The sequence below is a fragment of the Buteo buteo genome, chromosome Z (genome assembly GCF_964188355.1).
Source record: "Buteo buteo chromosome Z, bButBut1.hap1.1, whole genome shotgun sequence".
NCBI lineage: Eukaryota > Metazoa > Chordata > Aves > Accipitriformes > Accipitridae > Buteo > Buteo buteo.
In genome coordinates this window covers 13,726,735-13,753,698 of record NC_134204.1, presented here as the reverse complement: position 1 = coordinate 13,753,698, position 26,964 = coordinate 13,726,735, and the positions used below count along the sequence as shown (strand labels likewise).

At 36.4% G+C, this 26,964-nt stretch overlaps 1 protein-coding gene across 1 annotated transcript; it reads right to left on the bottom strand.

Annotated features, from left to right (window-relative positions):
- Window positions 1-11,279: 11,279 nt before the first annotated feature.
- Window positions 11,280-23,628, bottom strand: LOC142027014 (sperm flagellar protein 2-like). Its single transcript, XM_075020574.1, has 5 exons — window positions 23,463-23,628; window positions 22,619-22,792; window positions 18,008-18,196; window positions 17,755-17,877; window positions 11,280-11,989 (listed from the first exon to the last, which is right to left on the bottom strand). The coding sequence occupies exons 1-5, from the start codon at window positions 23,577-23,579 to the stop codon at window positions 11,906-11,908; spliced, it is 687 nt and encodes a 228-aa protein (XP_074876675.1). The 5' UTR covers window positions 23,580-23,628; the 3' UTR covers window positions 11,280-11,905.
- Between the last annotated feature and the right edge of the window lie 3,336 nt (window positions 23,629-26,964).

The window sequence follows — 26,964 nt, the reverse complement described above, 5'->3', positions numbered from 1 at the left end:
GCGATAGTCTTTGACCATTTTTTATTTAGCAATATAGACATAGCCTGGGCATATTTCTACTGCCCGAGAGTAGGTCTCAGTGTCTGCTAAATACCTCAAGTAATGTTCTTCATCATCTCCTTCCTTCCGTCTTTCTGTCACTCCCCCCTTTCCCTTCCACCTCCTTCAGTGCAGTCCCTGGGATTTGTCAGCTTCTGCTTCTGTCCTTCCTCTCCTTTCTCTCTCAGTGATGCCCCTCAGAAGCACTACTTGTTAGTTTTGCCCAAAATGCTAGTTGAACCATAATACAACTGAACAGCAGAGCTGAAGAGGAAAAAAATTAGAGCTTCCTACTACAATGCCACCGCCACTTTTAAAATAGCCTTTTTAACAGGTGAGGTTAACTGGACCTAATTTCATGCCTATTCTAGTCCTCCAGAGTCAGTTACAGACACTCTGAAGAGGTAGAGAGATACTTGCCCTTTCTGACTGCATGAAGGCAAGAATCTATGCAGAAGAAAAATAAGTTCCTAAATAATAGTATTGACTCTGCATTTGAAAACCACACAAGATTATGTAAAAGAGGCTGGAGAGGTCCTCCAGCACTGCAGTAGTCTGACAAAGGATGTCTTTGCCATCTTTTCAGATAGCAGGAAAAAAGTGACCTGATATTTCCTGAGGATATTTCAAATGCTTAAAACATGCATTAAACTAAAATATGTAAATGATTATAACTGAGTCACTGCTGCTACAGCAATTACTGAGAGACTCATTTCATTTGTTTTGGCTGTTTGAAGTTTCCAAAGCCCTTCACTTTTACATAAGCATGTGTCGTGGTTTAACCCCAGCCAGCAACTAAGCACCATGCAGCCGCTCACTCCCCCCCCCCACGCAGTGGGATGGGGGAGAAAATCAGAAAAAAAAGTAAAACTCGTGGGTTGAGATAAGAACAGTTTAATAGAACAGAAAAGAAGAAACTAATACTGGTAACAATAACACTAATAAAATGGCAGCAGTAATAATAAAAGGATTGGAATGTACAAATGATGCACAGTGCAGTTGCTCACCACCCACCAATCAACACCCAGTTAGCCCCTGAGCAGCGATCCCCTGCCCCCACTCCCCCCAGTTCCTATACTAGATGTGACATCCCATGGTATGGAATACCCTGTTGGCCAGTTTGGGTCAGATGCCCTGGCTCTGTCCTGTCCCAGCTTCTTGTGCCCCTCCAGCTTTCTCGCTGGCTGGGCATGAGAAGCTGAAAAATCCTTGACTTTAGTCTAAACACTACTGAGCAACAACTGAAAACATCAGTGTTATCAACATTCTTCTCATACTGAACTCAAAACATAGCACCTACCAGCTACTAGGAAGACAGTTAACTCTATCCCAGCTGAAGTCAGGACAGCATGACAATCAATTTAATGCAAGGACCTTTTAACCACAGTAACGTATGATGATCTAAATTAGGTCAGCTTGTATTTGTGAGTGTGTTAGAAGTGTAACCTATTCAGATCAAATTAGGTCAGCTTGTATTTGTGAGTGTGTTAGAAGTGTAACCTATTCAGATCAAATTAGGTCAGCTTGCAGTGTCCTGCTTATGAAATATGCCTCTAGAACAGGAGGTACAAAATCTGTCAAAACATTAACTGAGAAAGGCAGAGCAACTTGGGAGTACATCACCTTCTGTTTCAGATCAGTGTACCTATATTTGGCCCTTATAACTGGAAGTGAAAAAACATACCAGCAACATACCTTTCCTTAGACAGTGTAATTATGTATCTCCTCCTCCAATACCATTTACCTGTTGATTTCTATTGTATGTCTGGCTGAATATAATTGCTTAATCAGCCAGATGAATATCATCAAGGGTATTCTACAATATATTCTCTGCTTGCACAGAAAAAACAGCAATATAAAACTTGCACTTTCTCATCTTTAATTTTATGAAAGTATTCCAGTCTTTCTAAGTGTTAATTTTTCATGCTTATGCATTCTTTGGCTAAGGAGAAGCAATATGATAACATATATTAGTACATTCTTTTTAGGTATACAGCTTCTACCCTCGCTAAGCCCCTGAACATGATGCTTTTTTTTTCCCTAAACCATCTGCGTGTAAGCCATGCTTGGTATGCATGTTATACTGTATGTTCCTTTATTGATTAACATCTCTCTAATAATACAATACTACCAGAGTAAGATTGATTTAGTCTCTTGCAGCTGCAGCTTAACTTCACTAATTCCCTCTAAAGACTTTTGATGATGACACATTTAAGTCTTCTAGCTTATAACTACATGAATGAGATCAGTATTCTTAGCCCTTCACTACAGAAAACATGGCATTCCTTACATGAAGGCAAACTTACGTGCAAAACTTTTACACCTGTAATAGAAATTAACAAAACTTTTAGCCAGTCTTCCCAAAAACCTGCCTGGCCTCTGTTTTGTATATGCTACACCCATCTGAGCTAAAAGCCTTTTTGAGACTAACAGTTTAACACAGCCAGTGCCATTAACACACCGTCGTGACAAGGTTATCTTGATAATCTCTGGTAAAATATTTTTCAAAATACTGCACAACTCCTGTCAAACAAATCTAATTCAACTTGATCATATGTAAGAATTTGCAAACCCATGTTATATGAGATTGAGTTTGCATTTCTACATATAGACCAGGTGAGTAACTGTTCAGTTCGGTATCAACACTTGTCTGCAGATTAAAAAGGACAAATGAATAATGCAGATCTGAAAACACGATTTACAACACTTAAGTCCATTTAACAGCTTAGCCTGTTCTCTAACTCTGAGAGTGCTTAGACCACTTATACGCACAAATAAAACTAACACAAAGGCGAGCTCAGTGTTTCATAACTAAGCCTCCAAGAGCGTTGATGTGATCAAGATCAGCTGTAATACTCTCCAGCAACGAATTAAACCGCTTTTGCACATTAAATAGTTTGCCTTCGTGTAAGGAATGCCACATGTTTTCTGTAGTGAAGGGCTAAGAATACTGATCTCATTCATGTATTTATAAGGCAAAAGACTTGTATGTGTCATCATCAAAAGTCTTTACAAGGAATTAGTGAAGTTAAGCTGAAGCTACAGGACACTAAATCAATCTTACTCTGGCAGTATTATATTATTAGAGAGATGTTAATCAATAAAGGAACATACAGTATAACATAAATACCCAAAATAGCACATCCTCCAAATCCCCCACAGGTCCACGAAGAGCATAGCTGCTGTCAACTGTGCATGTTAAAGAAAACTGCAGCCATATTCTGCAGTGTTATGGCCTCACTAATTTTCTAAGGGGATGTTAAATTTTAAACCTTTGTAACATATTTTTTTATATTTGGCCTTTCTACTTTAAGAACACATCAGAAAGCTTTGTTAGCAATTTATTGAGGATATAGAAGGTGGTAAAAGAGTTGTGAATATTAAAATAATACCCGATTTCTAGATAGGCTTAACATAAGTTAAACTGTAATGTCTGACCAAATACTTGGCATACTTGATTCCAGAACCTGAGCTCAGTAATATAGAGGAACATCCATACAGACATATGAGGAAAGACATCAGAACTTAACTTTATTTTTCCTCTATAAATGAAAGATTAAGAAAATATTTGGTCATTGTATCTAGCTTCCAAAAGAAAGAAGGCTTTTCAGCTTAGAACACAGCGCACAACAAAGTCCAGGCACTGGAGCATGAAGTTAGAATTCAATCTGAACAAGAGGTGCACATTTTTAAAAATTAGTGTAATTGTTAGAATAAGTTGGTGTCTGATGGTCTGCGCTCTCTCCTAATCTCTTGCAATCATAAATGTACACTTTTCTAAAAACCATCAGGAAGGATTACTAGGCTTTTTGTGGGAACTTTAGAATGAAGTTTCTTGCAATCAAAGGTAAAATCTCCAGATGAAAACTTGGTTTAGATTGAAAGCAGTAACAAACAGTCCACTGATTTTAGTAGAGACAAAAATTCACCCTATGAATATAAATGCTCCAAAACAAACTGATGGTAGGAAACAATCTTTGATTTTATCTGAGTACCAGCTCTTTTTTTCTTTTTTTTTTTCTTTTTTTTGAGTTTGTCCTCATTTTGTTCCTTACCTTACCATTGTTTTTGTTGTTTGTATGTTCAGATGTGGGTAGTGGTAGAGAAGAGGAAACCTGTTTCTTACTTCTAATTCATCTGTTTCTGAGAAGCCACCCTAGCCCTTCCTTTGCTCAGCTTTGGATCTTTTAAGGAGTCTTGCATTTTAACTATTTGGGCTTACAATCAAGCATGAGAATAATGAAGAAACAGAGATATTTTTCTCTTTTTCTTTAGCACCAGACTGAAGAAAGATCAATTCAAACTAGATAGTTTGCTTGGGGAAAAGGTAAAGCTGTGCTGGTTGTCAAGTAGCCTATGTAATTCAGATAATGAGAGGTGAAAATATGCCATGGGCTAAGCTTCAGAGGGCTCATCTAATTCAACAGATTTTAAAGGAAGTGGTGGGGGAGATAAAAAGCCAAATACGCTGAGGTAGTGAAAACATACTTCTTTTAAAGTAAAAGCTAATTGTTGCTAAAAGTGTTAAGCAGAACACCTGAAGAGATCAATGTTCATCTCAAAAAATAAGGAAAAAAACTTCTATGGATTCTTTGAGATCCCATTGACATGGAACGAAGCTGAAACCTTCTGTTTCCTGCTCCCTTTGCCACTGGAAGAATGGAAAAGAAGCATTTTTCAGAAAACTGATTTTTGTCTCCTAAGGATGTATGCATGCTGCAGAATGCAGTATGAAGTTCAGGTGCTCTAAGTTTAGTGATGGCACTACAATTACCAGCCTCTGTTTGTTTTAGCGAGACTCCAGTGCCTGAACTAGCTAATTAACTTACTTGCAGCCAGCTTTGACACCCCTGTATTACATTTCACTTGACAAAGAGATATATCCTTATTGCAGAACCCTAACCACAAGACCATCCTTCTTCCCTTTTAGGCTTCCTCCCAGAAACAATGTGAATGACATGCCCAGTTTAAAAACCACTGGTTTCACTGTGTCACTATTAATCATTATGAGGCTAAAAAGGAAAACATGATGCTAAATCAATTGCAACAGGTACTATCTGAAATTCAGCTGTCATGGTACTGCAAAGCTTTTTTTGTGTTTAATCTAGCTCTGAGTACACAGGACTCCTGAATTCCAGGTGATTTCAGCACATCCAGTTTTTTAAAATACCAACAATTATTTGACTTTTTTACATAGTGCTATTTCTATTAACAAATCAAAAATGCCCAACAAAAATCCTACACTGACATAATTAAATGTTATTTCTCTAGAAGTAGCAATAGTTCCACAGGACTGACTATGACCAAGACCTGCTCCTACACCTACCTTATGATAGCTATAATATCTGTGAAGTTCTGCAGTAGATCAGATTACAAGTACAGTGCTGATTATGCTGCAAGTAAAAAAAAAATCAAATCAGGCACAGAATGTAATTTGCTGGAAATGCAGCAATTCACAGTTAACCAGAATGTAATTAAACTTCTTCAGATGAAAACATTTTAGCTTTCTCCATGTATATATGTGTACATATATACACATATATATACACATACATATTGGAAACAAAGAAAAGATGAACCTCTGTTATGAGAAAAAGAAGAGAGGAAAAATGAACTCTTTGCCTAAATTGAACTTTGAAGTGGGAGTGGGCACATTCTTTGTTACTGACAGGTACTGCTGCTACTTTTTAATTAACAGATATGATATTCATACTGTGAGGTAAATACAGGTTTTTTCAAAGTACAGGCAACCACTTGTGTTGCTAATGTAGCAAGGCCATGAGCTAGAACCTTGTTGAGCCTTGAGCTACTAAGTCAAAGCTCTGCTATTCTGAAGCGTAAGGATGTCTAAAGATGTTGCTACTGAGCCATGACAGTGAGAAATCGTGAATGTAGAGTGACTACAGAAGACAAAGGAAATGAAATTCAAAACGTTTCAGAGAATCTTTAAATGAAGAATAGAATATTCAAAGGTCCGGAAATTCCCCCTACATTTACCTTTACAATATGAATGCTTCCAAACTAAATAAAGGCAGTGATGTTTTATTTCTATTTTCTTTGTTATAACTCTATCGAATCAATTTTTGTGTATCAATTAACAATAAATTGCATAATGCATATATGGCAAAGCCATGGGTGAAATCTAGCACACGTTTAAAAGTGACAGTGGAAGATATCATTTCTGCTTAACAACAGTGCTACCTGGATATAGCCAAAGTCATACCTTTTGATCTCAGTAATGAAAGGATGTTCACTTTTTCATTACTCTCATCATGGTGCTCATAAGATAAGCAAAGATACTGGATAGCTTTCTCATCTATTTTCATCTTCAGAAGAACTGGTTGTTAAAAGCCACTTAGTTATGCCTGTGTCACAGCAATGAAGTAAATTATTTTTGCAGGGTACAATTGAAAATAATATATTTAAGATCATAGAATAATTCAGAAAGGAATTTACAGAGGCCATCTATTTCAATCTCTTGCTCAAGCAACATCTAGCACGATGTCAGAACAGTTTGCCCATGGCTGTATGCAGTCAGGTCTTGAAAACCTCCAAGGACACAAGACTGCACAGCCTCTCTGGATAACCTGTTCCACTGCTGGACTGTTCCTATGGGGAAAAAGGTTTCACTTTCCTCTGCTCAGAACCAGTCATGTTTCAAATGGTGCCCATTGTCTCTTGTCCCCCTGCCATGCACCACAGTGGAGAATCCGACTCCATCTTCTTGATAACTGTGTCATAGGTATTGTAAAACTACTGTTAGATTCCCTCAAAGTCTCCTATTCTCCAAGCTGAACAAGCTCAGTTCCTTCAGTGTCTCCTCTGCTGGCAAGTGCTCAAGTCCCCAACCCTCTTAGTGGCCCTCCAGTGAACCCACTGCCATTTGTTGATGTCTTTCTGGTATTGGGAGGCTCAAAATTGGACACACATTCTAGACATAATGAGTGCCGATTGCTGGAGGATAATGACTTTTCTCAAACTGCTAGCTATGTTCCTGCTAACACACACCAAGATGCTGTTGGTCTTTGCTGCCAGGGCACACTGCTGGCTCATGTTCAGCTTGCTGTCCACCAAGATGCTCAGGTCCTTTTCAGCGGAGCTGCTCCCCAGCTGGAAAACCCCTGGTGTTCATCATTGCGACAAGTTACTCCTTCTAAAGGGGCAGCTTTTTGCATCTGTCCTTGAATTTGCAGGGATCTCCTATGATGATATGTCAAACTGCAGAAGCTTAATTACACATAATACTTAAAAATAATAAAAAAAATTATTTCCCAATGTCAAGGAAATTTTGTAAAATCAGGAATGACATAAAATTGCTTTTCTTCTTACAAATGTGCACATTTGTTGCAGAATCTGTTAGAGGTACAAAAGCAGCACCAAAGCAAGTAATTTGTACTGATAAAGTAAACAATATTACATCTTTTGAAATATTTTGATTATTGTTGTTTTAATTTCATGTCTATAATATTGCAAATAAATTTGTGCAGTATGCTTGATTTTCAGATTGTATCTATCATTCTGTGCTTCTTTGAATGGTTTGGAGGACTTCTCTTTAGCAGCCTTCATGCGTTAAGAAAATTCAGCACAGCTAAGAGGCTTTTCACAAAATGGCTTGCTTCATGTACGAAAAATATGAAAAGAAACCATGGCTGAACTTCATGCTTAGTGGAAATTTTGAGGTATGGACCACAGAGCAGATTGAGGAACTCTTCTTGCTATTATGGTGACAATGTGACACCACATAGCCACATTTTAAAGTGAAAAAAATACTGTCTTTAAAAGTGTTCTTCTTACTTGTAAATTTTGTAATCATCCTGTACCATACTCTCCTGAGGGGTGTGCCTGGAGGGATTCTACTTATGCAGAGGAATGGATCACACCCCTGAAACAGACTAGTATGGAGCCTGAATTCTTTAGAAAATGAAATGTTGAGCTTGATTTATGCAGAGAGATTTTATGTGAATCAATACAAGTGTAGGAGACATTCTCATTCAGCAGCACTTTGGGGGTTTGGGGTTTTTTTGAAGAAACATTTTTGCAGGGATGGAATACAAGTAATTTTGATTATGATAAGAAAATTGTTAATAAAAACTCCCTTGCATCTTTTCTAAGGCAAACTATCCAAGGCATTTTCTACACAGCACACACAAGAATACCTGAAATAAGTGAAGTTAAGGAGTAGAGGAAATAAAACATTAAAAGATAGCATGCTGTGAAAACAGGATCAAACACCATTAACTGAAAGCCAAACTAATTTTTCAAGTTTTGTTTTTAATTATGTATTGTAATATCAAAAGTGCAGTTATTTCTTGTTTCAGTTCCCATCACAAACTGGATTTAAAAGAACCATCTATCTTGATTTTACAACTCTGTGATGAGGAAATCACTGCAACATTTAGCAAGTTGCTTCAACAGTTAATCTACTTCCCTGTTAAAAATTTGTGTGTTACTTTGAAGCCTAAGGTTCCAGCCATCGAATCTTGCTTGTCTTTGTCTACCAGAATGAAGATGCCTTACTTGGATTCTTGTAATCTGATATCTGAACACCCATTAAGCTTTCCTTTGATGAAGCAAGAGGACTGACTTCCTTGAATTTTCTGGTATAAGACATGATTTCCCATCATTCTTGTGGTTCTTCTCTGAACACTTTCCAGTTTTCAACATCCTGCTTGAAGCGTAGATTTGAAAACTGAACATGATACAACTGTAACTCCACCACCAAATCTGACTGCAAATGTACTCAGCATTCCCCCTTCACAAATACAAGGACCTCTTTCATGTCTGGGCTCCAGCATTAGGCTGGGAACTCCAAGTCTATTGAACCACTACTGTGATACTCAATTATACTCAAGTAGTAACTGTTAACAAAAATAAGTTGCTATTGTCAGGGCATACTTCTTTGTTTTTTAAATTATGCCTTTAAATTACCACACAGAAATATGCACTATTTGACACTTCACCATGCAATCCAGTTCACTTTTTATTATTTGGCATTGCTCCACAATTTGCACTTACTTTCAAACTTTATCAGTAATGATTTTATGTTCCGTTCTAGGCTATAGGTAAAGTATATAAACAGTGTCTGACAAAAGAGTAACAGTTGAGGAACCTTACATAAATAGTAATTTATGATTTCCAGTAGCTGAAGTAACCTTTTACCTCAGATTTGCACTCAGATTTACGGACGGTAGGCAAGCCTTTCTGAAAACAATGCCTTTTATTTTCACATGGAGAACTGCAGTATGCAAAGTCAGAATTTAACACTTAGTAATTAAAGCTGGCTTTTATTAAAGAAACTAAATATGAAACAAAAGTAAAAATTTAGAGATTCCGAAACATGCAAAAGGCAAGAACTGCACTGTAATTTTTTTCTATCCATGTAATATTTTCACATAAGAAGAAAAAAGCCAAAGTCTTGTATGAATGTATATATCTCTGTATTTCAAGAATATTGGGGATAAAATTTTTACCAAGTTGTATGTGCTACGTGAAGAAATGATTCTGGTAACAAAGCAGATTAATTTGTATGCATCATAGTCTGTTGTCATAAGTAAAACGAGGATGTTGAGGTTTTAGCATGGTTTGCGGGGGCACAACAAAGTTACATCTGTTTCTAAGATAGTACTTAGCTACAATGTGCTGGTGTGGTTAGCACAAAATATGTAGAGTGAAGAGACACAACATTATCTGCCTGAAGTGATAATCTTACTGAGTTCTATTCTGAGCTTCATATATCACATATAGATGCTTTGATCTGCTACCGCTAGACTACCAACTTTCCTTTCAAAATTTGACTGTCTTTAATTAACAAACAAACCTGCCATTATTGACATCAGCAAGTTCTAAAAACCTGAAAAAATGTTTATTATATCATGACAGAAAACAAAATGTATTTTACAGGTAGGTCTGCTAGTCATTGTCTAACTATAACTATGCCAGTTTATCTTTTTTGTATGCTGCTATTGCTATTTTGATACATAATTGTTTTATACCTCAAGGAGGCAATTTAGAAACCTCATTAGGAACATCAGCAAATGTTATGCAATTACTATACTATGTCATGCATACTTGGCTAAAAAGTAATAAAGTTAGTTACATTAAAAATGTAAAAGTATTCTGTGCAGATAGCATGTCTCAACAAAGGGCAAAGGTTTGTGGTTCCCTATGAGTTAGCTGACTTCAATGGGACTATTTGTATTCTTAGAGAGCATCATATGTTTGAGTACTTTGCTGAATCAAACTAGGGAAAGGAAGCTTTAAATGTTTTGTGCAATTGTTACCAGGGTACTGCCAAAGGCAGAAAAAAATATGCCAGAATGATGGAGCAGTGTTCAGCTATGAGTAGGCTCCTTGGAAGTATTTACTTATTAATTATGTTTCTAAGCTAGTAAGACAATGTAGAATGCACAAGGTTTGCTAACATCTTGGGCAGCTGACAGATTGCAAATTAGAAGGTATACCGAGTTCATATAATCACAGTTACCTACTTGCTATGTTCAGTCTTCAGAAAATTTGAAACTGTAGATCAGAAGAATGAGTACCACTGAAAACTGAGGGTTTATTAGACATCTCAATGATGAATTCCAGAGGAATTAATTACAAAGAGTGCTCTACAATTTATGTTAAAAAGTTCCACAAAAAAATAGTTCCTATCGTCTTATAATTAGCCATAACTAGCCACAAGAGAACAGCAAAGTTGAATAAAATGTCAAGAAAACACAAACATCCTATTAGCAAGAAAATTTCTATGAAAACTGTTCCAGAACAACTTCCAGGAAACCAGTAAGAGTCAGACTGGATACAGAAAAAGAAGCAACGACTTCAGCAGTACATAAGGAGAATGTTTCACCAAGACTCTGCTTCACCTCCCACAGAAGGCATCATCCGCTAGGTGTCATCATGTGCCATGGAGATTTTTAGGCAAACACCTACCATACCTGAACACCTGCAACGTGTCTCTGGAGTATACGGTGCCTTTGAATACACTGTGCTGATTAAAAAAGGACTTTTAGCCGATTACCGAAAACAATTGTGTGGAACCCCACTGCACATTCTAGTCACTACCGATATCATGTGCAGAATCAGCAGTGGAACTACAAGTGGTGTAGCACCTACCTTACTGCTTCAGTTGGGGCCTGCTCAGTGCAACATGGTGGGAGGGGAGGCTACTGAGGAGCAGCACCCTGTGACACCCATACGTTTGGGCTCTGTGCAGTGCTGCACTGGAGGAGCCTGCAGATTTTCAGTGGGTGGTAGCAGAGTTGAGCTGTAATGGAAGGTGAGAAATAGAGAGGTCGGATAACAAATATTCATCACGTCTGCTGTCAACCAGCACTCCATTTTCATGTACATGGTGTCCTTTTGGTAGTTTATCCTGATAGAGGAAACAGTGTTTTGATTTACTTATTTTATTAGCTATGAATTGCAACATGTTTTTAAAAATTAATTGATTACATTTAATTCATTAAAAATTAATGAATCAATAAACTATACACATAACAAAACGTGACCAGATATCTTAGCTCACCTACAAGAACTAGACATACTCTGTTCTTATACCAATTATTAATGAACACACTATCAGCTCTATTTAAGTTCAGAAACTGGTTTAATTTTATTTTGAACTATCATCAGATTAGTTAGTATGAACTAATATGAACTAACTATAACTTTCTCTGTTTGGTTTGTTGGGTTTTTTTTATTTTAAAGTAACAGCAAATGTGTAATTGCAATGGGGTTTTGCTTTCAGAACAACAAACAAACAATCCTTTCCCATGGAAGGCAGGACTGGAGATCTAAGACACATTTCTTACAAACTTAAAAAAAAAAAAAAAAAGATTTCTTAATGTTCATGAACAACGATTTTTCATACATTGATGTCTTTACATGTGGTGTTTTTTCCGTCAGCTGACTGTGCTTGTTCGGATCTTTGGAGAAAGCTTTTAATATCCTATGAAAAGGAAAATGAAACAGTAAAAGGTCATTTCATGTCACAGCCTTATCTACCTTAAAACTTGTAATAATAATGTCTGTCTTTCCATGGGGTGAGCTTTCTAACTAGTGAGTAGAAGATTATGATGAAAAACTAACTTCAGTGGAGATACATTGCTATAAATTATACTTTCTCTAGGTTACATAAGATGTCTTGCAGAAGGGCACTAAAACCAACACTATCATAGCACTATGTATGTTCAGTGCACTCATGAAAACATAAACATACAGTGACAATTGTGGAAAGAACATTCTTCATGGCAAATTCTAAAAGAGTTCCCGAAGTATCATTAATATCATGCCATTTTCATGTTATCCACACAATATCATTGCCTTCAGCAGTTTTACAAAACTACAGTGTGTTAAAATGCAATTCTTAGAGTAAGCAGAGATCTTAAGCATCAGCTTAAACTTATCAGTAAAGAAAGGTATTAAGACTGTTGTTTAAATCAGCAAATATTATTCAGAACATACAAAGACAAATTCTTCAATAAAGTTTCATTTTTAATATGTCATATTTCAGGCTGAACTTAAACAACACTCCAAGGAAGTAGAAATAAAAAAAAAACAAAACTAACATTTGGCATAAACCACCCACATTTAGTTAATTTTTTCACAGCTCTGCATTCTTTGTAACACATTGTTTGATTTGTTAATATTTGATAATTTTGTATTAGCACAATCTTCTCTATTTCCAATTTGAGCAATACTATTCATCGTGTAAGTAGGATGAACAAGGAATTTTTGATTTAAAAAGTAATGTGCTGAATGGTTAATAAAAAGATAAATAATAATTTAACTTCCTAGCATTTTCTGGTATTGTCAACATATATTTCCTTGAGGAGAATAATTACCAGTCAGAATTTTTATAAAATAAAATAGTTCAAATTCAAATACATACTCCAATAGGTATTTTGTGCATACTTTGAAGACATGACCTTTTTTCAAAAGCAAAAATGGCCTGTATGTAATGATGCCTCACATGCCTTGCAAAATATCAGGAGCATTTCAGTGAATACAGAAGAACCATTTTTAAAGATAATTTTACCAGTCCTTTGTTTTGGAAGGTAGTACTAACATTTATCTTTGACTCTAAGAAATACTTCAGTATAAGGAGGCCTTTTTCAGCACATTGAGTCAGAAAAAGGAGTTTCAATTCCGGTTCAACAGAAGTAAATGTTAGTAAATGGAACCTTCAGCAAGTTCATTATCAGTACTTATCATTACCACATGAAGCAGATGGGGATCTCAGTAAACTGTAGTGCTTCTGGTGTGATAGAATGTGAATTTGATTATGAGAGTTCTAAATATAAAGTACAAGTATATGTTCCTGTAAAAAATAAGTTTGAGAAAGCTACTGCTGATCATTGTGGAGCAAATGATATTTAGTGATGCATCCAATACTCTCATTGTGTGGGAAGTGGAGATTTTATGCTCTAGCAATGCCACGGAAATATATGTTAAATATCAATCTAAAAGTAAGAATGGTATGATTGAAATTTATAATCTGATGCAGAAAAGAGAGTGACAGAACAGCATTTAAGAATGAAGAAAAGTTTCCTCTGGACAGATTTTACTTATCTAACTACCAGTTTTGCAGAGGAAACCAAAACTAAATAACCTCAAAACACTGGAGAAATAGTACTGCAACAGATGTACTATGTCTGTGTTTGATGAAGCAAACAATGTTTCTGTTACATGAATAGATATTTTTATCATTTTTTAATGTAAGAAACAGTATTTTTCATGTATATTTGCACTTCCTAAGATTTTTTTCATGGAATAAAGAGAAGCACAATATAGGTATCTTTTTTAAACTAGGTATTTAAACACTGAGTTAAATTTTCCTTCTCTTCCACACTGGGACATTTAAAACACCACATGAAAAAGGTTTCTCAGGTTTCATAAGTATTACAACTACTGCCTATGAGTAGACAGTGATTCAGCAGTGGTTTTTTTTTTTTGCCAAAGCATTGACTATGAACTACATGATCCACCTCAAGCCTTACTGAATGTAATCTGTATGAACTCTGTCTATACAGAAAGCATTTTTACTTCGTTAAATGATACATGGAGTTCTGAATGTTTGTTGTGTGATATTAAATGCCTACTGTGACTATAAACAGGTTTTGTAATAATTGTTCCACATACCAATAAATGTTTTTTTGATAAAGACATGTTAACTATACATTATAAGAAATCCTGTCTCAGTGGAACTCCTATTTGAATGAATATCTGAGTAATGTTACCAAAATGATTAACAAAACCAACAACAATAACAGCAGTAATAATGTGACAATTAATTTAGAAGGAACAAGGTTGATGCAAGGGCCTATGTTACATGTATTCAAAACACAGATGCATAGAAATGCAACATGATATCCCTATCTTCAAACCTAGAGGTTTTTAAAAAGGACTATTCAGGATTTGAAAGCAGGATAAAAAAAGGTAACATAACATTATGAAATGCATAACAGTTTTGATATCAACAAATTGAATGCTAATTATCAAACTACTTTGCTATCCTCAGTAATTATAAGAAGGTAGTCCACTGAAAATAATAGATTAATGCAAGCATTAAGAATTAAAGAAGTAGGATATATCCCAGACTCAGTATTTAAATTTATCACAATAAAAATGCAGAATTACTAAAATGTGCAGTTGTTTCTCTATTACTGTATCTGTGACAGTCTCAGGATAGAAGGCAAAATTTGTAACAAGAAATAATACCAGGCCTGAAAAAGACTCCTTAAGAGACCAATCTTAATAGACAAACATATGCAGTGGAAAAAGTGGAATTGCTTGCTTCTTCCATCTGAATCAATTGGTCTAACAAAATTTGTCTCTCTTTTATTATTAAATGTATTTAAAGACAATTTAACTCAGAATGTAATGAAGTGTAGTCATAAACACACACTCACATATAAGTGTGGTCTAACTATTCTAAAGGAATAAATTTCATTTGATAAGTGAAAAAAATGTATTGATAATGGCAAACCACTTGAAAGTTCTAGTCAGGACCAGAAAGACTTCTAATCAGAAGAGAAAAGACCAGATGAAAAAGTAATAGAATTTCCAAACTTGTTCATTTGTTGGCATTTGTACTGAGGCTAACAGAAAGGTAATTACCATGTAGGATGTTGCCAGCCCACTGGTATATGAACTGAGAAAACAAACTCCCTTCAAAAGACAAGAATATATTTCACCTGGAGAAAATATTTTTATCAGAGGTAGTATTGCTTAAAACTGAAGAGGTCATCAAGAGGTCAAAGGAATCAGGTGCCTTAACTCAAATTTAAAAAATTGTAAGCTAGATATTCCATTTATAGTTTTCAGCAAAACATTTTATTTTCCACTGTTTATGACTGCAGTAGTAGAAACATTTTAACCTTAGAAACCACACCCTAACTTACTATATTTATCTTGTAAAAGATCTCAAAATAACAGCGCTGTGGTTAAATTTCATTTTTATAGAGATTTTTATAGACTCAGGAGAATTTATGAAAAAATTATTGGTGCTAAAAATATTGTTTACTTACTTTGGAAATGTTTTGGGAAGAAAAAAATTCACCTGTTCACCAAATATAGTTCTATGAAGAACTGTCAGAGGAAAACTCTTCCTGGAGTACGTATGTTTTTGACTAGAATCCTAACCTCCATAAAACAATGGCCACTGGGTCTCTATGTCTGTTTGCTGGTGAATATAATAATTTGCTGTAATGTTGAGTAAGAACTTGTGGTCTTAGCTCTTCCCCAGTTAGTCAGAATTTGAAAGTAAAACTGTGAAGTGCTGATTTCATGCATAAAACAGTAGTCTGTATTTACCAGTACAGTCAAGGAATATAATATTCTCTTTTTAAGTACAGAAACCATAGAGCACTATATTTGAGACACAGTCAGTATAAGCCCTTGCAAGAGGAAATTCTAAGTATTACAAATGAAAACTGAAGCTCTGCATCTTCTGTCAAGTCAGGAGATACAGGCATCCAATGAATCTGCCAAATAAGTAGAAAAATGTACTATTTAAATGTAATAATACTGGTATGTCTTTAGTAGACAAGCTGTGGAAACTCGTTTGGGCTAGAGCATGTGCACTGAAACCCTCAGCTACTGCCAAGATTCATATACAATTTTTTCCCACCTACACCTTTTCTCATAGACTGACAATTTTTATAACTGTACTGCCCTGACATATCCTACCAGCCACAAATAACATAGGTGATAGATGGTAGCTAATAAATTTTAAATGTATGCTACAATCTACTCTTTAAGCTATATAAAACAGTTTCTCCTGAAAGTGGTACAGGAAGATTAGAATTTTTGATAAAGAATAGACACTGTGCTCTTGATATTCAGCTATTGGTTAGCGTGAAAAGATTTTAAAAAGAAGTCCACCTCCCTGTAAAGAGCAGAGTATATGCATATGGCATTACTCAGTTTAGACACTAGTAAAATGTTACTTCAGGTTGCATCATGTTTGATCTTTGTGAGGAGCTTGCATTATGTTAAATGTTGTAGTCAGTGAGGTGTTTGTGCAAAGAACAGTTCTTGAGATGGATCGGGTACAGAACAGAGAGCTAGTTTAAGAAATGCTGTGGTCTACAAGAAGTTCAGTGAAGCTGGAAAAAATGTTCAAATTAGGAAATGCAGTACTCAAATAAAAAGGGTCAGGAAGAAAGAATGGGGACAGGAAGTGAGGAATGACCTAACATTCCACGGTGTCTATCTTCCCAAATTGGCTGAGACATTAACATAGGCAGGATAGATACTCATTGATAGTTATAATCTTCAGTTGTGTTGTCTTTGTCTTACATTTTCCTTTTGTATCTCTTCCTGCTATAGCAAATAAATTTTTAACCCTTAGACAGAGTGAATATATTTTTTTATTCTTATATCTTGTCTTTTACTAACAATGATTATAAGTAATATAATAAATGCTGGGCACTTCACTTCTTATAAGCGGTGAATATAATTAACAAACAGCAAATTACTCCTGGAGTATCATGTATCTTATTCAGATTTACAGTTTGTGGGACACTATGTGTCCCTGGTGGTGATCATCTCAAACTTGTGAAGACTGTTTATGTTTGAACTTCAGGCATGCAAATGCAAACATCCTTTCATCTTGCCTCACACTATTTTCTTACACCCTGTATATCACGTATTTTTGCCATAGTTCGACACATTTAATAGGTTGATACACTGGCCCAAACTTGCCTTATGTGTAACTGTTTTAATGCACATTTAAACATAGGTGCAGGTAACAGGGATGCTCTAGACTAGGGCAGGGAACAATATTTGAACCTGTACTACCTCTGCATACCCTTTTCTGCAGCCTGGTTGGCCTAGGATGGAATGTGTTCTATCACATATCCTATAGTGTCTTGCAGTAAGATCCTGTTGGGAAGATAATTCAACCAGGCTCCTTCCTATGGGTGGGGGGAAAGGCAATGCCACATGTGACAACACAGTAGAAAACCTGTAGGCAGCTATAGGCCAGCAAGACAGGTGTAAAAACATAGGTCAGAAAGCAGTGCAGTCTTTGATGGATGGAGTTTTCATGGAAAACAAAACAACTGATCTAATCTACAACCTGCTATGCTATATATCTGGTCTACACTGCAAATTGGCAGTATCTAAATTAATTATATTTATGTGTCTGAGATAATGCCAATTTCAATATGTGTACTTACGAAGTTCTTGGTCCCAGAAAGCAATACTTACAGGAAGCTTGTATTCTTGATACCTGTTGATCAAGTCTTGAATGAAAGGATGCTTCAAAAGGAGTGCAACTGGGATGGGTGTCAGGTCTTCAGTGCCTAATTCTTTGTATATTTTGATGAAATGCTTTAAGAAAAATAATATGTGGTCAATTAATTAAGTGTTTAAAAAATTTGGGGAAAAGGAAAGATTGCAGCAGGTATTTATTTAACACCTAATGCAAGGTACAAAAGCTTCTTTAAATCAACCAGCCTACCTTATCATAGCTCCCTTCCCTGTCCAGATTACTAAACCTATGATTATCTTCATCTTTACTTCCTCCGGTATGAAACACTTTGAGTAGAGTTGCCATTGAAATTATTCCTTCACCCATGTAATTCAAGACTTCTTTTTCATCCTCTATTAAAGTTTTCTCATTTGGCACTATATTGGTATAAGGAAAACCCTAACAAAATAAAGCATAGATATAATACTTGGTGATAAATGGTCTGTCAGTAGGTAATCTGTTTTAGTTAGACATTCATTAAGGATCAAGTGGATTATACTTCCAAACTTCAGTTCTTACAAAACAAAAATCATCAACTCACACAAAATTATCTGCTGAACTATAAGATGAAGGAATAGATCCCGAGAGTCCAGAAATATCCGTAATGTTGGCGTTAGTAGAAATCTAATAAACAGCTTTTTCCAGGAACACGGCCAACATTCCACTGAGAAATTAATATTCTTCAGAGCAACAAAATATAAAAATACTTAATAGTTACAAATTACGATACTACCAAGAATTTTGTGTTTGTATAAGGAGCAAACTTGGTAATTCTGGATGTTCACATAAAAAAACCAGCATGAATTTTCTAGTCCAAAACAAGGAGTCACTGCAAGAACTTTATTTTGGCTAACAGTTAACATAGGCTCACCAGCTCTCCATAGAAAAAATGAGAAAGGCTTTATGCAGAAAAATTAGAAGTTTACTATAAACAAGCAATGAGGAATCTTTGTGGTGCTATTGGAGATGGCCAAAGAGAAAAAAAAAAAACCAAAACCTGCCGTAGAGATTTTTAAGCATAAAGATGAGAAAGGACCTCACACAGATGAACAATGCTTTGACTAGATTAGGCCACTGTGTAGACTAACCATTAACAACAACAGGAAACTGCATTTCATTGATTAGGTCACTGTGTGGACTAACCAGTAACAACAGGAAAGTGCATGTAATTGAACATACCATTCGTTTCCTCATTAGGAGGGAGAGACTGCTGAGATTCAGTCACACTTGTGCTATGTGTGGCCTTAATACATGTCTTTTTCAATACACGAGGAGCAGAGTCATTGATACAGTCCTTTTAAAATTTTTAACATTCAACAGTGGAGTTTACACAAATATCAGCACTTAGGTTTTTCTACCTCCCACTACTGTTTATATTTAGCTATAAGATCTACACAACCAATAACAAAATTATTGAGACTTAAAAGCTAAGTATTTTAAGTAAAAGGGTCTTTGCTATGAAGTTAGTAAAAGTAACAAAAGTCTCTAGAAAATGCTTGTCTGATCTTCTCCTATTAACATCATTAAGTTTCAGACTTATTTCTGTAGGCATCTAGTAATGAGAAGTCATTACAATTATCAGCCCAGAACAAGAAAAAGAGAAGAGACAAATTAGGTGCTGCTGCATTAAGTGCCTACTTATAAGCTAGCTATCTAAAGTGTATTACCAAAGTCCTTTGAGATGAGCTGATAGAGCTTTATGTTCCACTGATTAATACCCCACTAATAATATTTACTAGATTTCCAGTAACTGTAGCGAGAACTGGGATATTTAGATCACATGTAAACAGCCAGAGACAGAAAAAGGTTTAGGTTCTTAATTTGGTACTGAAAACCACTTTGGAGGTCTTCAGGGATCTATGTCATTCTATTTGATGGAGCTTGACTCAAACATGACACAATACCAACTCATAATTTACTCTTTGCGCCCTTGCGGTTGTTGAATATCCTGCATGAAATGCTGGCCCTACTGAAGCCAATTGTGAAAACTCATTCACTTCAGTGGAACAAGATTTTATTTGTTCTCTTTTTTCTGTATTCAACTTTATTGTTAAAGTGTACACATATGGAACACAAGGCATAAGAAGAAAGAAAAGATTAAAATTATGTTCTATGAGCCCTGCAATTCTGAGCACCAACCTATGAAAGACAACTATAAAGTCAAAGAGAATCCACACATGCAAGATGTTCATTTAGCATCTAATTCTTAATATTTCTAGGTTTCTGAGGGACTCTCCAAGATTAATTAGGTACACTAACTGTCTGTATAATACATTGTGAGACATACATCAGACATAGCACAGATTCACAGAGCCAATACATTGAGTGGGAAACTAAGCATGAGGAAATTCTCAGGCTGGATGGTGTATAACACTTGCCCCTCAGAGATACGTTGTTAACTCAAGATTGAAAGGAAATGTTTCCCTTCATCTGTGACTCACAGCCTTAAGAAGTCATAGAATCATAGAATGGTTTAGGTTGGAAAAGACCTTTAAGATCATCAAGTCCAACTGTCAACATGCCCACTAAACCATGCCCTGAAATGCCTTATCTACACACTTTTTGAACACCTCCAGGGATGGTGACTCCACCACTTCCCTGGGCAGCCTATTCCAATGTCTGACAACTCTTTCAGTAAGGAAATTTTTCCTAATAACCAATCTAAACCTCCCCTGGTGCAACTTGAAGCCATTTCCTCTTGTCCTATCTCCAGCCACCTGACAGAAGAGACCAGCACCCACCTCACTACAACCCCCCTTTCAGGCAGTTGTAGAGAGTGATAAGGTCTCCCCTCAGCCTCCTCTTCTCCAGACTAAACAACTCGAGTTCCCTCAGCTGCTCCTCACAAGACTTGTGCTCCAGGCCCCTCACCAGCTTGGTTGCCCTTCTCTGGACACGCTCCAGCACCTCCATGTCTTTCCTGCAGTGAGGGGCCCAAAACTGAACACAGGACTCGAGGGGCGGCCTCACCAGTGCCCAGTACAGGGGAACAACCACCTCCCTGCTCCTGCTGGCCACACCATTTCTGATACAGGCCAGGATGCCATTGGCCTTCTTGGCCACCTGGGCACACTGCTGGCTCATATTCAGCCGGCTGTCGACCAGCACCCCCAGGTCCTTTTCCGCTGGGCAGCTTTCCAGCCACTCTTCCCCAAGCCTGTAGCGCTGCGTGGGGTTGCTGTGACCGAAGTGCAGGACCCAGCACTTGGCCTTGTTCAATCTCATACAACTGGTCTTGGCCCATCGATCCATCCTGTCCAGATCCCTCTGTAGAGCCTTCCTACCCTCGAGCAGATCGACCCTCATGCTCAACTTGGTGTTGTCTGCAAACTTACTGAGGGTGCACTTGATCCCCTCATCCAGATCATTGATAAAGACATTAAAGACAACTGGCCCCAATGCTGAGCCCTGGGGAACACCACTGGTGACCGGCCGCCAACTGGATTTAACTCCGTTCACCACAACTCTTTGGGCCTGGCCATCCAGCCAGTTTTTTACCCCGCAAAAAGTACACTTGTCTAAGCCATGAGCCGTCAGCTTCTCAAGGAGTATGCTGTGAGAGACAGTGTCAAAGGCCTTGCTGAAGTCCAGGTAGACAAGTCGTTGACACATAGCTGATAATGCCAGTGCAGTTGCTTACAATCTTACAAAAGTCCCAAGCAAATAGATCAAACCAAGCAGAAGACAGTAAGGAGGAGAACAGGTTGTGTTGCTTTATATCTAGTGACATCAGAGTTAGAACTTTCCACTGAAATATGGGAAATGGGAAACTAAGTTCAGATCTACTGTATCCAATTGGCAGCATGCTTCTTTCTATGAAATGTGAAAAGGAAATTGCCTTATTCAATCTCTCCTATGGACAAAAAACTCTGTTGTGCCAAATAAAAGCAGACACAAGGGAGTACAATAATATATTTTGTCATTTGAAGTAATAAAATGTAATTAGGAATATGTATAGGATTACACTGTGTGGCAAAATAATGCCCTTTCTGTACTGTTTCTGGAGAGTACAACTGTATTTTAAGTATTAGGCAAATGCTAGAGTCACTGTGGTTGTGAAAGCATAGTGAAACATTTCATTATCTAGAAGAGAAAGGTCTTTCCAAGGTGTATACAGATATATATTTTATGTCTCAAAAAATGACTTATACTTCAATAATAAGTAACTGATGCATGCAATGCACTAATGGCAAATTTGAGACTTTAAAAATAACAGCATACCCCAGAAATACTAACAATGGTCAAAACCCCAGCTTCATTTGATGTGACAGTAGAGTCATCATGGCTCTAAAAATAATTTTTAAAATTATTTCATATGAAACTAATTATTAATTATTAATCCTTCTGATTTACAGGTAAACCAAAACACTTGAAAATAACAACAAAGGTGTATATACTTCTACATAACCCAAAGAAACATAGCAGAAAATAAAGTAAGACCAGCAATAATATCAGGTTTTATATTTTTAGATAACAATACCATAAATCACACTACAGTCTAATTCCTGGGGATCAATAGCTGGACTTAATTGTCTAAGATTAGGTCAAAGAATGTCCTCTGTTCATCTCTACAAGGAGTAGTTACCAGTAAATATCTTAAGCTTTCATTTTTATTTGGCATGCAAATTTTCAGACTTTTGGCAGAGTACTTCTGAGTATTATTACCAAAGTCAGTGAAACTATTTGCAGAATTCCCATGAAGTCAGTGGGATTACTTGTAAGGACTGGAGCTACACAGGATAAGAAAATATACAGAAATCTAGGTAATTTATAATTAGCAAGCACCACTACTGTTCCTAATATTTTACTGTAATATTTTACCACACATGGAAGAGAAGCTGCTTCTTCGCTATGAATATATGTTCCAGTAGCAATGCTAAGTGCTCTGTAAACACCTTCAACTGGATCAGAGTGGGAGGCAAAATAAAGGAGCATCTGAGTATAGTTGAGCAGAGCAGGATCTTTTCTGTTATCAGCAAATAAACTGAAGAAAAACTATAGACAAAAATATGTAAATTAATTTCTACAAGTGGAATTTAATCAAATACAAATCAAAGTCTGTAGAGAAAAGGACGAAATAAAGTAATGACTGCTGATAAGTGGTATTATCTTTAAAAATGTGTTGACGATGTGTAAATCAAGAAAAATCAGAAGTGTGTCTGTCATTCAGGGAAACAGAAATTGTAGTATTTTCTTTTCTAGGCTGAGGACTTTCATGCAACAAGGAGAAATTAATAAAATCTTGTGTCATGACAAATAGGTCCAAAACATTTTTTTGTATTCAGATCACACTATTACCTCCCTCTTTTATGGCGACTTCCACGAGCTTAGATGTGGGGATCATTTGCCTCCCATTCTTTACAAAGCTGGTTACTGTGTAGCAAAATTAATGCAGTTCAAAGGAGAACAGGAATAATTAAGTCTTTCTGAGTAGACCATGATTTAGAATACTGAAGGACAATTCCTAGACTCCTTGCTACATTATTTCTAACTTTGAGTTTTTTATACATGGAAATCATATTCTGAAGCACCACCTGACCTCAAAACCCACAGAAATACTGCAACAGTTACGAGACAAAAGATATCCAAGAAACTTTTGAATAAGACCTCTCAGGTTAGAATAGTGAGTGGTCTCTTCAAAAAATACCTACGTTTTTAAAGTTACCTTTAAGAGATGTCTTAGCCTATCTAAAGGCAAGGGTTCTGTGCAACTTTTTGTTATGCTTAGATCTTCATTTCCATTAAACCATAAGCCAACCTGATTAAAAAAAAAAAAAGGCATTTATTTTCACACATTAAAACAAAGTGATCTTTATGCTCTATCATTGTTCAACAGATGGATTACTAAAAGCTTAATTCCTGGACTTAATCAAGCTAAATTTGTTATTAATATACAATGACATCAGAATAATGAAGTAGTTGTTTGTACTTTGTAACAGATACTTTGGGAATTATTGAAAGTGGAGTAGGGTAGGAGTCTATGCTCTTGAAAAAACTGAAAATTAACTAGGTAGTTGTAAACCTACACTGCCCAAGAAGTCACAGAGTTTCTATGTGTGTTCTGGTTTCTTCCTTTTAGGGTATCCTTTGCTACCCCATAGCTTTTGTCCTAACTGTACTTTGGGAAGAAACTGTCCATACACTTTGGTATAATGAAGGACAAGGGCATGGCTCTTCCCATGTTTGCCTGCTCTGAACAACAAGACAGAGTGTCCCGTAATGCCTACAGAGCTGTACCTACAACTGTAAATTAAAAGTGTCCAGAACCAATTCTCCAATACTAGACCCACCACACAGGAAATATCAGCTAGATCTTACCTTCTAAAACAGGATAGCCAGGAACAGACTGCCTACAGAAAAATTCACTTGCTTGGAAATGGCCCATGTTAAACCATGCCAGGTTGTGCAAACAATGCCACAGTATGGACAATTGAGTACCATTACCTGGGGATGTTCCCTAGCACTGTGTAGTTTACTAGTAAAGGTGCAGATAGAAGTGCCAGCTGGGGCACCTCAAATTCCCAGTGGAAGGTTCTTCCTGTTATTCTCAATGAACATTGCTTGTCATTGTTTCTTGTTAAGACAGTAAAATAAAATAAATAAAGTTTCATGACATTTTGAATGCATGTAAGCGCATGATCTTTTTGGTACTTTTTAGTCATTAAGGAACTGTATGAGACTGTAGGTTCAGCATCATTAGTCTCATGGAAGTTTGGAAGAACTAACGGGGGTAAGTCTATAAACAACTGAGTATACACCATTGCATACTTACTATCAGTGACTGAATATGAGCAAATTCCAATCCTGAAGTGAGTAAAAGAATTGCTCCATTAATATTTGAACTAGAATCCTGTGTTAAAAATGTACATTCTCAGTCTGCATGTCTTGTAACTGGATCATATTTTTAAACTCACACTTCAGTAAAGATCACCACATCAATAGACAAATAGATGCAGATAGTCCTGCACATTTTGTGGGTTTTCTGGCTTTGCAGAATTTGTTTCTTTGCAAGTCTGGGATGGGTAGGGGTTGGCAGGCACTCCTGGAAGTTTTAAATTAATCAAAGTAGTTCTGAAACTAACAGGCTTCTGGAATAACACAGCTTCTATTTAATTTTTGAGGAAAACTAATACTAGGTGACTGGAAAACAAACCGCAATAAAGACTCTGTGAAATTTATTTAAAACAGTTTGAAAATTATTTTAGTTTCACCAAACAAATAAAAACTGACAGAACTGTAGAACTTTTGTGTATACATGCACATGCATATATATCTACATATATATATATGTTGATACATAAATATATATCATATATAGGGCTAGTATGCACTAGAAGAATGAACCAGCAGTCATCTTAAGTATGATTAAGAATCCAAAGTAAAAGTGAAAATTTAATGAGCAGAATTTTGCTAAAAGAAGAAAAATGTATTCTTAATACTCTTTCATGAAGCTTGCTTCCTGAAAAACCTCGCTGAACTATGCGACAGTTCAAAGAGAACTTGTCTTTAGAGAAAAGAATAGATCAGAGAATTTTATAATTTTCTGTGTATTCAAGGTCTGAAAAACAATTTTCATTTGCAAAAATTCCTTATTAGAAATATTCTAGAAATATTTAATTAAAGTAGAGCTGGTGAGCCCAAACTAAAAAACTTATTTCTGTTTGGAGCAAATTTTTTGTCTTATAGATACATTGTCAAACAAGTTAATAGCACAGAATAGTTTCTTTAGAACAGGAAGGATTTTCACTTGAAATTAATTTATGGGGAAAGTAGGAAATGGAAGTAAAAAGTAAGCTTAATTAGTCTGATTTGTGGAACTATGGATAAGATAGACATCAGGCCTTCAATTTTCTGAAGAAAATTTTCACTAGAAAGCACCCTCAAAACCCAAAACATTTAAAATTCAGACTGAATTTCTGAATGTGAATAAACCAAACAATATATCGTTCAATTAAGAGAGTTTAACAAAAGAATATTATTCAGAAGAGAGTTTAACAAAAGAATATTATTCAAAAGAGAAAAGAATTATAACCTGCATATAGTATTCCTGTGTGACAAAGCCTGACCCAGCTACATCAACAGACTTGAAGCTATGCAGCGTTTTGAGAAGTTGTGTCACAGATGGTATTGGCCAAGGCTGTGCTGCTGCTAGCAGGAATCTGCGCCAGTCGATAAGTTCTGAGTTCACTGTGAATGCAGATGCCAGATTTTGTAACTGTAAAAACAAAATAATAAATACTGTCAAACGTGTGCATAAAAATACCCTTTCTATGTATTATGTCTCCTTAGGTCTTTTTCCTGGTTAGGATGGACATGGTTCTGCAGTGAGATTTCAAAGATGTATAGAAGGACATGTATCACTAAACAAAACAGGCAACAGACCACTGTCTGTCAATGAGGCCAGTTAGCCTGTGCAGCCCTCTAAATAAATACTCGGACTCCCCAGACAGGTGTGTCTATCTAAACTGCCTATCAGATAACGGCTCTTAGTACATGCTAAACCCTGAACCGTCCTCCATCTGGGAGAGCACTAAGCATTGAAAAGACAATTTAGCAGCATGAGTACAAAATCTAGTAAATGCTTGGGCCTGTGCCTTGGCCCTATTTTGCTAACTCTAATGGGTGTCCACCACGTGGCTCTTCTCTGCTCCAGCATTATTTTAAGTTAGAAAAAAGTAGTTGTAGAAAAGCTGCTTTGCAGCTTGCCGCATGTGTCTTTTTACCACTGAAGACATTGTATGTGGACAGCAGAGTGGGGTACAGAACACAGATAGGAGAATACATGTAAAATCTCCTGACACAGCATTGTGAAGGCTGTATCTGATAGAGAGAACAAAATTGGCACAGTTCATTTCTGCACTAATGGTGTGGTGAGACCCTACTATGTATCTCTACGCTATCTCCTGCCCCACATCCAGAATTCCTTGTCAAGGGAAGTGTCTGGTTTGTTCCAGACTGGAGTTCGAGAAGGAAGCAATGTGTTTACAGGAATAAGGGCCTGGGGCAACACAGAGTAAGACAATTTGGTAATGTTGTAGATGTCATCTGCCCTAACGTTGGCAGGTACAGTACCACTTATTAGAATTTGAAAACTTATTTGAAATTCTATTAAGTCACACAATGATGAAATGGTGAGTTCAGTTCAGAATAGCTTGTGCAGAATAAAG